General features: G+C 39.6%; 1 protein-coding gene across 1 annotated transcript in view; it reads left to right on the top strand.

Annotated features, from left to right (window-relative positions):
• The window catches only part of LOC130923448 (transmembrane protein 26-like), a 34,611-nt gene extending 24,951 nt beyond the window's left edge, over positions 1-9,660 (top strand). The window contains exons 4-6 of the mRNA XM_057849169.1: positions 2,019-2,218; positions 2,345-2,424; positions 8,287-9,660. Coding sequence (XP_057705152.1) covers positions 2,019-2,218; positions 2,345-2,424; positions 8,287-8,582 — 576 coding nt within the window. The 3' untranslated portion in view covers positions 8,583-9,660. The remainder of the gene's footprint in view (positions 1-2,018; positions 2,219-2,344; positions 2,425-8,286) is intronic.
• The last annotated feature ends 4,742 nt before the right edge of the window (positions 9,661-14,402 follow it).

Consider the following 14,402-nt stretch of genomic DNA (forward strand, 5'->3'; position numbering starts at 1 on the left):
GGCTTTGGGCCTCTTTTGACCTTGCTGTGAGTTTGTAAGGTTGTGACTTCTGATTAAACAAACTCGATGGCAATCAAAACGTTTGCTCTTCTTTTTCCCCAAATTAGAATCGATAAGAGAATCGATAAAGAATCGAATCGTTAAGCAATATCGATAATGGAATCGGAATCGTAAAAATCCTATCAATTCCCATCCCTATTTGGGAGTTTAGCTAGCTGTATAGCCAGGACTGAGCCTTAGCCTCTCTTTGAGGACTGCGCAGTCGTATTCCCTCCCGATGCAGTTATTTCCACCTTGCAATGACTGCAAGTCGCTTTGTTGTAATTTTTCCTCGTGAAGTGAAGACACACTTTCGAGCGTTTGAACCTACTTGCTGTCATTGTTATGTTTATGGCTGCAATGCTCATGCTTACCCGTCGTAACCTTTCATTTTCACACTCTTTCCTGGTGAGGTGTAGTCAAACTTTGGAGCGAGTGGTTCTTGGCGCCATGCTAGTTTGACGCATCTGGACAACAAGACACGTCACGACGCAATACGCGTCTTTAGGAATCGTTAAAGGGATCGTTAAGGCTTTTTCATTGTGATGTCGAGGCCTCGAAACACTCGGAACCGGTTCCGAATTGGAATCGGATTTCGATTCCCATCCCTACTATACAAGCCATACGGCTCTAAAACAGTAATAGTAAACTTCTTCATCATTTTAAATGAGTAAAATATTGCTCTAAACTTGCAAGGACTTTGACTCAGAGATATAGCATAGCAAAAGGTAACATGTCAGTGGCAAGCTCCCTGATTCATATTGTTTCCTTGAATCTTTTTCTAACAGTTTCAGGTAAAATGGAGTGCGTTTAACAAGTTAGAAACGTGTAGGAAAAGGGTTCACTCTTTGAAGTTCAAGGTCCATTTCCTGAGATGAAAAGACGGGTGTATGCTACCAAGCTGTAGAAGTTAAATTTCAAGAAATTCAAGGCTGTTTTCTCATAAAACCACAATGATGGCCTTATTGAGAGTGCATAACCAGGCGCCTTTTGATGCCAAAGCTAAGTCCCAAGAGCCAAGCCCTTTCTGACTGAGCTACTGCCACCCCCAACTTTGTGTCAGACAACGCAGTCACTCAACAACCCATTGACACATCATCGGTCCTGGGTCAAGAAGAAAAAAAACCTGCTAGATTTATTCCTAATTACACCATCACTGACTTGACATGAGATCTCAGGCCGCTTTAGGTTTAGAAGCTCAGACAAATTGGATTCACAGTGTAGGGAGAATAAACACTGTAGGAACATTGCACAAAGATGCGAGTGTTGACGTAATGCATGCAGCACTAGACGTCTCAAAGTCTCAGGCAGAAGTGACCGTTGAAGGAGGTGGGACAAAGAGCCTTCTCAGGAATACTGGCCTGAATCTGCTGGGAAATGTCAGGAAAAGTTGAATGGTGCAGTTAAGACTCTAGTATACAGAAACCCAGTTTATGGAAATTTTATGAAACAGAGCATGCTTTTAAACACGCCATTTTGAATCAAAATAAGAGTTGTTGTACTAAACCAGAAAATGTCTAAATCAATGAGAAAAGAATGTGCATACAGTATACACCCGTCTGTGTAAAGATAATACAGTAGATTGGTCTTATAATTGATCCCTGGGCTCTCCACATAGAAAACATAGCATTCAGATGGTAGACTACTCCTTTATTAGCACAGATTATAAAATCTACTATTCACTTTTGGACCATTGTAGGTAGACTGGATATTCATACAATTGTAAGATTACACCTACACTCATTTATCCCACGAGTCAAAGATACACCTCTTTAAGCTTTGTTCCCCAAAAAGAAAACATATGCTTGGTCCCTTTTCAAATTTAGGGTGGGGGTAGGCTTCAATAACATCCAGCAGAGTCTTGTAACAGCGCATGAACCCAGTTAGCTGCATGCTACAACAGTGCAAGCCAAGTGTAAACACATCCAGATGTCCATGTATCAAGAACCAACTTTTTTGCTCCTATCTTGGTTTTCCAGAACATCAACCAGGCTTTGTGTTCCAATGACTGGATCCTCGCTCTTCATCAGATCTTGCTCATCCTCCTCATTGTGGGAAAGTGGCTCTTGCCCCTGGGTGGCGGCGTCACCAAAGACGAGCTCTCTCAGCTACTTTTGATCTTCGTGGGCACTGCAGCGGATATCCTCGAATTCACGAGCGAGACACTGTCAGATGTCAAGTGGGTGTTTTTTATCACAAGCTCTGGTGTTTCTCCCCTTCATCAATTCAGTGTGGGGTCAACTGTAAATACCTACATTAAGCATAACAAAAGAAATAATTCTAGCTGTATTTTTGTGCTTTGCAGAGAGAACAGTCCTCAGTTGGTGTATATAATCTTGGCCGTATGGACATGGAGCATGCTGCAATTTCCTCTACATTTGGCAGGTGAGTAAAGAAAAATTACAAATAATACTAAAGCAGATAATTACACCCCTTTCGCATTGAGCTGGTGCCAGTCCTCAGTTTGAGTCAACGAGTGCATCTACAAACAGGAGTTGGGTTGGCAGCCAAACCAAAACTTATCCAAGCCATGAGGTCACCAGTATACAGTAACATCCATATGTCACCGTATGTGCGTCTGTTTACAAGGTGGCACGTGATCAGTTTGTTGACTCCGTGCCATAAAATGGCAATTGAATGTTTGCATTCAATTAAGGCTGCAGCTATCAATTATTTTAGTGGTCAATGAATCTATCAACTAGTTAGTTTGAATAATCAAGGATATTGGATTAGGAACATTTAATGTGTTGCAGAATTAATTTTAGGAGATTTAAAACAAAGGCTTGCTAAGATTGCATTAAATGCAAATACAAAATAAAATTTCTGAGTCTTTCTTCAAACTGCAGTATTGCACTTTCATTTGATTAAAAATAAAATACCTGAGCTAACCTTCAAACTAGAGATGTCCCGATCGATCGGGATCGGGTCCGATCACGTCATTTTCAAAGTATTGGAATCGGCAAAAAAATATCGGACATGCCTTTTTTTAATATATATACAGTATAGGCCTATTTTTTAATTAAATCGTTTTCTAATTGTATTTAACGTTACAGACAAAATGTCTTACACTCATCCAGAGTCTTTAGTTTTGGCTTAAACTAGGGCTATCAAATTTATCGTGTTAACGGCAGTAATAACTTTTAAATATTTAACGCAATTAATGCATGCGCTGCACTACCCACTCACGCATTGTCGCGTTCAATTTATAATGGCACCGTTTTACGTATACATAGAGTTAAAAGGCAACGTTAAATGAATAGAGAGAATTTTGGCAGCCTTTGAAATTTTTTGTTAATTGGCGAAAGCCTTACAATCCCTCTCTCAACAATTAGAAATATCGTGGGAAGCAATGTGGGAAAGAAAGGTAGTAGTTGATCTTTTTCTTAACACCCTATTATATTTCCCAACGCAGAGAAGATATATCAATTGGTACCACTACGCACAGTCATGGTTGCACTTCCCATCATGTATTTGGGCAGAAGTTAAATGGCTACAGTATCATTTACTGAAAGCTCAACAAATACACTAGATGGCAATATTTAGTCACAATATACAAGGTCACATTTATCCTTTAATAATTACAAGTCTTTCTATCCGTGGATCCCTCTCACAGAAAGAATGTTAACGATGTAAATGCCATCTTGAGGATTTATTGTCATAATAAACAAATACAGTACTTATGTACTGTATGTTGAATGTATATATATTCGTCCGAGTTTTATTCATTTTTTTCTTAATGCATTGCCAAAATGTATATGATCGGGAAAAATTATCGGGAATGATTGGAATTGAATCTCGAGCAAAAAAAAAAGCAATCGGATCGGCAGATACTCAAACTAAAACGATCGGGATCGGATCGGGAGCCAAAAAACACGATCGGAACAACCCTACTTCAAACTAGTGTTGCACCGATACCATTTTTTGGCCCCGATACCGATACCTGGCTGCGCGGTATCGGCCGATACCATACCGATACCACCCCGATTATATATATATATAATTCCCCCCCCAAAGAGCTACATAATTGGATGTGAAATCATTGCTATCAAGGCTTTGTCAGGCTGCGCTTACCTTTGCAAAATAGGAAAAAGACTAGTACAAAGTATAATACTAGCCCAACAGTAAGAAAGTAAAAATAAGTTCATAATAATAAACTCTGAATGAACTGAGTAAACTTTTTTTAAACCTCTCAAAGGCCAAACAGTGCAACTTTCATGAAATTATTGTCACATTCTGCTGCTGGTTAGATTGTGTTTTGTTGCTGGGCTGTTAGTGAGGGCGTTCCTGACGTCGCACCTGAATCCAATGCGGGCTTATCAACGCAGCATTTAAGCACGGGTGAGCTCAGAGGAGGCTGCCGAGATATTTGCTTTGCTGATCGCCATTTGACATCTCGCACTATAGTCTCACACATTTGCTTGTTACGCCCCTGCATTGGGTTTTTTCTGTTAGTGTGCTGCACTCGTTTGTAACCTCTACCCTGTGCAGGTATTTGAGTGTTTTTATTTTGGCTTTTTGGCTCGCTGCCTATCGTCTTAGTTAATCTTCGAGTTTTTAGTATTGAGCTCCGTCGACCTGCTGTCACGGACTCCTTTTGTTATTTCTACTATCCCGCGATCGCGTGTTATTTTTTGTTTGCAATCATTAAACCCTTGTACCTATCCCCCGCTTGTTGTCTGCTTCGAGGTCCAACCTTGTTTCCGCATTTGCGGACGCTCACAATTATAAGTAATAATAATTGACCACAGCATCCCGTCTCTCTATTAGCCTCGTTTTTTCGGGAGGGGGTGGGTCCCTTATTTCTGTTTTTGAAAGGTGGCAACCCTACTTTGGAAACACTTCCCAAATTACTGTGGCATTTCTTTCATTAAAAGACAGTAAAAGTAAAGTAGACGAAGTGAACTGACCAGAGATAGTTGCTCCGGTCCAGCGCCCTGCTTCCTCTGGATAGCAGTCCTGCTCTTGCAGGCTCAAACTCGTTGTGTTCGTTCGCGTTTCGTCTTCAAATGTTTTATCAGGTTCGAGGTATTGAAACTGGCCGATTTAACTCCACATCTCGAAACTTTCAGGCCGCAAATCTTGCATGCAGCCATTGATTTTAATTGACGGGATTTCTATTTTGAAATATTTCCCGACCGCCGCCATGCCGCCATGTCGGCCATGTCGCCATGTCGGCCATGTCATTGGTCAGAAGTGGCTATTGGCCCGTTCTCATTGGTCTGGAGCAGGCCAATAGCGATAGCTGTTTGTTGTTCACGTGTCATCACACAGCACAGAGACAAAGTGTAGTGAGCGCCAGGAGAAAAAAAAAAGGCTGCGGTCAAATGTTATAATAATGGACCGGTAAATGGTATCGGCGCCGTCTTTGTTGGTACTCGCCGATACCGATACCACCATTTTGGCCGGATCGGCGCCCCCTGCCGATACTAGTATCGGTATCGGTGCATCTTTACTTCAAACGGTATAAAAAAATTAATAAATGAGGATCTAAGTGCAACAAGAGAACGATTGCTAGCTTAAATGCTATAAAATGCGAACTTTTTTTTTTTTTTAACAATACTCTCAACAAATCGTTCAAACACATATTCCAACAAAAAACTGGTAAATATACCAAAAAACTAAATTAAGAATGCATAAAAAAATATTAGCTCAAACAAAAACTTACCTTATGTTGGTCTTAACAGGGAGCAGCTGGATTCAGCCATGCTAAATTAGTTATGTTGTATTCACTGTTACCACAAGAGGGCAGTGTATCCATCCTTATTAATAAAAATAAATACAAACACTTACAAAACAAACAATTACAATGCCACTCCAATTAAACGAATACTCAAAGCAGCAAAATTTGATTCAAAGCTTTTTTGCTTCGCAAATTATTTAAGATAATCGATTCATCGTTGCAGCACTACATTCAGCATGGGCCTGTGGTCACCGCCCCCACTGCTGATGACATAAGAGCAGCTTTTTCTTTGGGACAGGAAAATGTTCAGAACCAGTGCTGAATTTGTCTCTTTGTCTTCTGATTCAAGAATTATAAATGGGTTACGGTTTTGCTGATGTCTGATGGAGTGTACATCAGCCACCCATTTAACTCATTGGCTGCAAATGACGCCCAATTCATTTGAAGTGGGAGGTGTGACAGCGAATGAACATTCCCAGTTCAAATAGATTGGACATCTATTACTGATAAACTAATTTAAATTCACAGTCAAAGGATGAAAACAGCCATATCATTGGACGTCTAGCACCATCACTGGCACTGAAAGAGTTAAACAATTAGATTTACTGAAACTGCATCTTTATTGCCCATCATCTGTACTTTACAATTATAATCCAAGATTGTCAACACTTGCTTCACCAGAACAGTCACTTTCTGGTCTTTGAATACAAATTCAGGCAGTAAATGGAAACCAAATGTGGCGCATAAAACATTTTCATTGGTTGTTTGGCTACATACTCGTTACGATAAAAGAAAAGGAAAAACTTCAAGTATTATTCAGTTATTAATTTTGAATTATTGTTCACAAAGCAGAAACCACGATAATGACAGAATCCCGCAGTAAAAATGTAAATTACTCCTCAGGAGAAAAACAAACAAAACTAGAAAGACAAAGTTCAACATCTTTATGATGATCCCGATTGAGAGAATCTATTTAATATTGTTCAAGTGAGCTTTGATCCAAATATTTACCATCACAAATTCACGATGCTTTTAGAGTACTTAAATGAAACCGTCAATAGTGGTCGACTGTGTTTCTCACTGAGTTGTGTTTATCTTGTGTTCTTCAGAGTGTGGTCTTGTGTAGTGTGTTTGTATAGGTTGTAAACATGGAAAATGTCATATGCGTGCAACATGTTCATAAACATCCTTCAGTGCTTCCCCTTTAGATGTACAGCAAATAATATGATTTTGAGTTTGGTTTAGTTTATTCAAACAGGCTGCTTGTGCTTGCTTAAGTGGTTTTTACAATCAAGAAGGGGCACAACGTCCAGTGAAATGAAACAAATAATATGGCAAAAAATATATATATTTTTTTTTTTTTTAGTCATTTTTTTTTTCTTTTATCACAAACAATTGTTTTAGGTTGCTTAATTTACCTGACATGTTTCGGCGACTACTTCCGCCTTCATCAGAGTGTCACTGGTGTTGGTGTGACGCGTCTTTATCAGCTGATGGAAGAAGGCCTGCCTTGCCTGTCAAATCTGACAGGTGAGTCGAGAGCATGAAAGCCTCCTCGTCCCTGTTGATTGTCCTTGGGCCCTGCTTGCAGATTTCAATTGCCTCCCTAATCCAGCTCTGATGTTTGTTTTCTTCGGTGCGGATGACTGGCCTTTGCCCAGTCCATAATATGGTTTTCTCTTTTGCAGTGATCGGTGATGGCTGACTTGTGGTGTTCCTGTCGTGCTTGTTCTTTTATTCCTCTTGTTTGTCTTGTTGCTGTCTCCTTCTCACACTCCTTCTTGTGTTCATTTCGGAACGTATCCAGAGAGCCATTAGAAAATGCAACATAAACACACCTGTCAAACCACAGACAAAACTCTAACAGATATTGGTCCATCCAAAGGACAAAATCCAACCACAAATCAACTCCATATGAAATTCCATGCAAATCATGCAATATATCAAACATCGGGGAAACATGAAGGAGCTTTGTTACAAGAAAATATGAACCCAGGCCAGAGTCATTCGCACCAAAGAAAACAAACATCAGCGCTGGATTAGGGAGGCCACTGAAATCCACAAGTGATGCCCGCGGACCATCAAAAGGGACGAGGGGGCTTACATGCCCCCTAGTACCTGGACCAGCATCCTGGAGGAGTGAATGGTCAGCAGAGGGCGTGACTCGCCTGAGCCTTCATCCATCAGCTGATATAGACTCGTCACACCAACACCAGTGACACGGTAATGAAGGCGAAAGTAGTCGCCGAAACAGGTCAGTTAACTGTATAAGTGTAGACAAAATGAACTCAATAGAACTGTTCATTTTTTCAATGCTGTTAAACTGTTCGTTTTTCAAAAGAACAATATTATAGAGTACTACATTTCATGTAGAAAACATGTTACATTTGTATTTGGGGTGGAGGGGATTGATGGCATCAAATATATTTCAAAGGGAAAAGATTTGAAATAGGTTTAAATTACAAACATATAGTCAAATTAACTTCTATCTCAATGCACTATTGTATGCATTTAACATCAGATGCGTTCATTATTATTTAAGTACCTTTCCTGCTTGTTTCCAACAGTGGTGAACTCCAAATCAGATTCAGTAGACAACCAGGATGTACATGAGGCGTCCCTCCTGACCAAACACAGCACTGACATTTGGAGTATTGTGGAGGCCTTGTTTATACAGGACGGGCCCTTCCTGATGGTGCGCCTCACTGTCATGACCTACTTCGACGTCTTCCACCAGATGCTGGTCTTCTTTGCCATCAAGAACTTTCTAGTAGTCATTTTGAACGTGTACAGGCTGGCCGTCATATGCCAGGACTTCAGACTTTCCCGGAGTGGCACAGGTCTAGGCAGCAGCATCCCGTAATTAGGTGGAATTTATTGTGTTGGACAAAAGGGAAACCTTGAGTCATTCTTAAGTGTATTGATTGGACGATAATACTTCCTGTGTCCAGCAAAGACAGTTCATCAGGATAAGCACTGTTTGTAACCATGTTTTTACACACAAATGACGCATATTGTCAATGCTTGATCCTTTCTGTTCCTAACCTCTCAGTACAGTTGATCAATGCTCATTGAGTACTGTACTGGAGGAACAAGAATTGTGAGAAAGCTGAAGATACCAGAAGACAAACAGGAAAAGAGGAAGCGGGAGAGGAAAAGGGGGGTTTCTGAAAGTTTCTGGATCCTTTTGAAAGTGTTTCAGCACAAAAAAAGTCAAATAAAAATAGTCCTCAAGCTCAGATAAGATAAAACTTTCCACCCCAGCTCTTGGAGTCTGACTATGAAGGTCAGAAGACATGGGAAAACATCTTGTCTATGAAGTGCTGGTAGAATTGAACGAAGCCTTTGAACTCAGACAGGAAAGAAAAACAGAACGTACCCTACCGTAAACACTGGGTAGTTTTTTTTATTTATTCGCCGACTCATACTGCTAACTCGTGTTTACAAAACAATTATCAAGCACTGATATAGTTACATACATGATAGAAAACCCCAAATAAGACTAAAAACACATTCTGACAAAATCCCACTGGGTATGAACTGAAAATGCCTTTTTTAGGTAAAGACAAAAGCTCTGTCCACATGAGCCTTATTTTATTTTATTTCTCTTGTTGCCTAAAATTGCAGAGTTTAATTGTTGCTATTTTGTTACTTGGAGCATGGAATGAGTCCGAAGATTGTCCTGATTTATGTATCTAAAAAAATAAATAATAAAAAATTTCATTCTGTAGTTAATTCGGTAAATTTTGTAATAATTACATGCCTAAATACAGCAAAGCGTGCGGTTTATTCGTCATGTTTGATTAACGTCAATGTTCTAGTATTTATACTAGTCGTAGTCGTCAGTTCTGACTCAAAAATAGATATTTGTCGCCTCACTGTGGGCAAGAGAGTAGTAACACATTTCTAAGGACAATCTATTGAGACTTCTCTCCTTAGGGCAGTGCTTCTCAATTATTTTCTGCTACGCCCCCCCAAGCAAGACGTAAATGTTTCGCGCCCCCCCAAACTCTCTGCCGCCACTGTAAATAGTATTATTTGTCTTTAAAATTACTATTATAAATACGCATCTGCCTAATATTGTGTCCTTTTTTTTCTAATAAAGAAAAAAAGTAACATAGATCAACTTATAATAAAGTATAACTTTATTAACATTGTTTTGTTTGTAACAGAGAAGACGACGTGCATCAATTTGCCTGAATTTAAAAAAAAAAAAAAGTCACATTCAAACTGTAAAAATACACTCAAGGTACATTTTTGACCATTTGATACAGAAAAATAAAATGTAATAAAATCAGTAAATAATAACAAATTAAAAATGATTAGAAACATTCACTCATGAGGACAATATGCCAAAAAATTTGACCAAAAAAACAAAAATGAATAAAGGAAAAAAAGAGTGTCCTTGGACAGGACAGAAGGACAGTTTTTATTTTTGCTGCTCACACTCAGTATTACCTCCTTTGCAATGGTGTGGAGTCCTATTGCAATGAGCATGCTAACAATGCTCACTGGTTTACTGATATAACACTGACAAAGCAGGACGATTGTTGGCAATATTCGGCACGTTTTCGCTGAAAAACAATCAAGCGGCTTATCAATGAGATTGGGGTCGAATGTCTTTAAGTGGCGTCTTAATTGATTTGACTTCTGGCGGTCCGCTATAATTATTTTTAGACACAGTAAACAGTCTTTCCTCATCACCCACAGTATTAAAAGTCAAAGCTAAAAGGCAAACGGCACGAACAAAGCGCATTCTCGGCGGCCGAGGTAGAACCGTAGGTGAGGGCGGTCGTCGTTACGATCCCAAGCCGAAAATGGCACTTATCGGGCGGCGGCGTGAGAACCGGACAAGACAGTGGGTCGCTGCGTGAGTGAGTCCGGTCGGAAAACGGCTTTCGAAAACGGCGGCGGCGCACTGCCCTTCATATTTGTTTTCTGTGTGATGAGTGCTCTTCCTTGGTTCAAAAATACTGCACGCACTCTGAAAATGAGAGCGCCACTGCCACCCACTGAGTGGATGCGCAAGTACACTTTATTCCAGTACGGCAGAAAAAAAAAAAAAAAAGCATGTTCCCCGAGGTCACACGCGCCCCCCCTGGCATCGCTCTGCGCCCCCCCAGGGGGGCGCGCCCCACTATTTGAGAAGTACTGCCTTAGGGAAACATTCATTGACACTTCGCAATTAATATTTAAAAAGTCGTTTATTTGTCTATTACTACTACTACTGTACATTACCGCTATACGAAGTAATATTAAATCTTTTTATTTTTTCACACAAAACAAACAAAAAATATATATATAATATTAATATGCTGTATATCGAGATTACATTTTTGCGGGCCAATTTAGTATCTGGGGCGCGGTTTGTAAAGCAGCACATGCTGAAAATTGCGACATGTTCTCACATTTAGCGCCACACAGTGTTTAAAATGTAAGGTGAAAAATTTGTACACTTTTTTTTTTTTTTTTTTTTGCACATTTACAATATTATTTAGTAATTTAAATATTTATTTTCAAATAATAAGTATTAGACATAGATGTTTAAATCCCCAACTAAATATTTAATTAAAATTTTAAATGTAAATCTTAAATATATATATATATATATATATATATATCTAAAACTTAAATATATATCTTAAATGTAATTCTTAAATTTATATCCTTAATCTAAATCTTAAATATAAATATTAAATCTTAAATCCAAATGTTAAACACAAATCTCAATTATATATCTTAAATGTAAATCTTAAATATATATCTTAAATGTAAATCTTTAATATAAATCCTAAATATAAATACTAAATTTAAATGTAAATCTGGAAAAGGGTGAATCTAAATATTTAGTTAATCAGCAAATTCACATGACTGTGGCCTTTACTACGAAGCAGGGTAACTTCGAGAGTAACTTCATCACGCGCAGCCTAACTTCCCGGCTAACCGGGACTACGAAAGATGGATATGTTGAAACCGGGGAATGTTGCCATGGCAACATACGCCACATGTCAAACCTGGTCGTCTCAGAGTTAGATCTTGCTTAATCCCAGGTTTCTGATAAACCACGCTCTATTTAAACAGCACTCTTCCGAGGACGTGTCCTCTTGACAATGACAGCATACCTGGACAACCGATACGACATTGGCACGCGGATTGTGAGGGGCTCTCTTTGGAGGGCACGAGTATTTAGAGACCACCATATGGATTTTCAGGTGAGGGAATTCGTTACCTGTGCCAGCTGATCGAGGCGGACGTCTCTAATGTAACCCGCCGAAGTTAAGCCTTCACAATCGAGTAGAATGTGTGCCTGTCCATCCGCTATTTCGCTAGTGGACAATATATGTATTCCATCGGCGATACTGAATATCTGAGTAATAATAAGAACACTTTATGCTGTGCGATTCGGAAAGTGGTAAGAGTAGGGTATGGAAAGGCTTCAAATTGATTGTTGAAGATGCTAAACAGAAACCTGTGTCTGCTTCGCTGAATGTACAGTGAACAAATGTGGCGCTTTGCTCTCATACGAGAAATATATTTAACAAACTTTTCCAGCGTTATTTCGTTGCATAAATCCATTTATAACGATCATAAAAATATGTAGACTATTTAAACATTGAGAAAACTTGGCACACAAATATAAAAGATATAAATGTTTATTGAATATGCATCTTACAGTCTTGTTTGACTGTGAGAATTCGTTACAAAAGACAGGCTTTAATTTGTTATTATTAACACAGGCATCGTCACAAATGTGATTACACAAAACGCAACCACGCATCGCATCCCCGCATTTCTTTCTTCTCCTGAGTCCTCACAAATATAACATAAAATTGCGGGGGGGTGGGGTTTGGGCTCAGGCCATCAAATCAAGTCAATTGATCAGGCTCGGGCCGGGCCGGGCCGGGCTGGATTTTTTTAGGCCCGATCTAACCTCTACTCTGAAGATGTTCAAAGGACATACATACTCATACAGTCAATGGGACTAAACATACAACCATCCTGCTTCATGTGGTGATGCACATACGATAAATTATTTCTTACAGTTAACGTAGCAAATCTTATTTGATTGTCCTGACAGCAGGCTTTATTTCTTTTCATGGACATAAGTAAACTGGCATATTGATGCATTCACACGATCTGTAATTCGCTGCCAAGAGACCAGTCGCGCTCTACTCGCTGAAGCGGTGTTTAATTTCGCGGTGAGGGTGGATTTTAATTCCTCATAACTGCATGATTATCGCACATTCCTCCTCCGTGAAGTAAGGTGCCCGTGTCATCGTCACAAGTAGTGTTTGACTCTGGTCTCCGCCCCCTTGTATGTGAACGCGCAGTAACTCTGATTGGGTTGACACAGGCTCGACTAATCAACCTCATAATCAGCCTCGTAGCACCAATTGACCACAAACTAGGTAAGCAGGTTTTGTCAACTCCGGTTACCCGCTGGTAAGCAGGATTACTTCTAAGGAGGTTGAACTCCGTTCGTAGTACAGGCCACTGGACTGGACAGCAATGTTGACTTCTCTAACTTCAACTGAAAAAGTTCTCCTTAGACACATCCTGCCATGTTAGCTCCACAACAACTGGACGCCACTCTCTAACTGTTTACGTCTTCGCCGTGTAGTAAAGCATTATTTTATGCCATATTCGTGTTGACCATGTGGCAGCTTCACGTTCCTCCGACGTCGGCCGGTTTGTCCAGCTTCTTCCCCCGGCTCTCCTGCCCGCAGCAGGAGAAAGAGTCAGACGAGCTGTAACTAGCTCGCCGCTGGGCAGCTTGCTGATCCTGTGTAGTTTTGTGTGATTTTTCGCTTCAAAAAAGCGGTCAGCTAGCAGTCACGCCTCCTGGTTTTTTCACACTCTCCACAGCCGGGGCAGAGAAGTGATAAAAGCCTAAATAACTCTGATGGCGTAAAATATAGTTTGGGAGGTGCAAGAAGTGGACAGTTTTGACCAATATGGAGTAATTTCGCCATGTCGTACTGAGTACTGAATTTTTAATATTAATTTATTATTATATATATATATATATATATATATATATATTATTATTATATTATTTCATATATTATAGACTGTTATTTGTCATGACCATACCATTTATATAGTAATTGGGGAAAAATACTTCGATAAAAAGAATATCCTGTAAAAATATTGGAATAGAGAGACTGAAACAATGACATTTTGCGGCTCTCTTCGTCGCATTTTCCTCGTTCTGAATAATTCCTCCTCAATGGGCTGAATTCTAAATCAGATGAAACCATGACCCTGCCGACGTCATCCTCCTGTTGGGGACCCTTGAGCCCTATAATGGTAGGCGTGGCTAAACGGCAGATTAGACATCTCATTCTCGTCATCTTCGCTTTGCCAAATTGTTGTATTTAGTCGAATCGTCTCAAAATTAGGGCTGTCAAAATTATCGAGTTAACGGGCGTTAATTATTTTTTAAAATTAATAACGTTAAAATATTTGACACAATTAACGCACAAATACCCTGCTCAAAGAGATTACAATGACAGCACAGTGAAATGTGTACTTGTGTTTTTCGGAGTTTTGGCTCCCTCTGCTGGCGCTTGGGTGCGACTGATTTTATAGGCTTCAGCATCCATGAACATTGTGTAAGTAATTACTGACATCAACAATGGCGGGCTACTAGTTTATTTTTTGATTGAAAATTTTACAAATT

This window comes from Corythoichthys intestinalis, chromosome 10 (genome assembly GCF_030265065.1).
Source record: "Corythoichthys intestinalis isolate RoL2023-P3 chromosome 10, ASM3026506v1, whole genome shotgun sequence".
Taxonomy (NCBI): Eukaryota; Metazoa; Chordata; class Actinopteri; order Syngnathiformes; family Syngnathidae; genus Corythoichthys; species Corythoichthys intestinalis.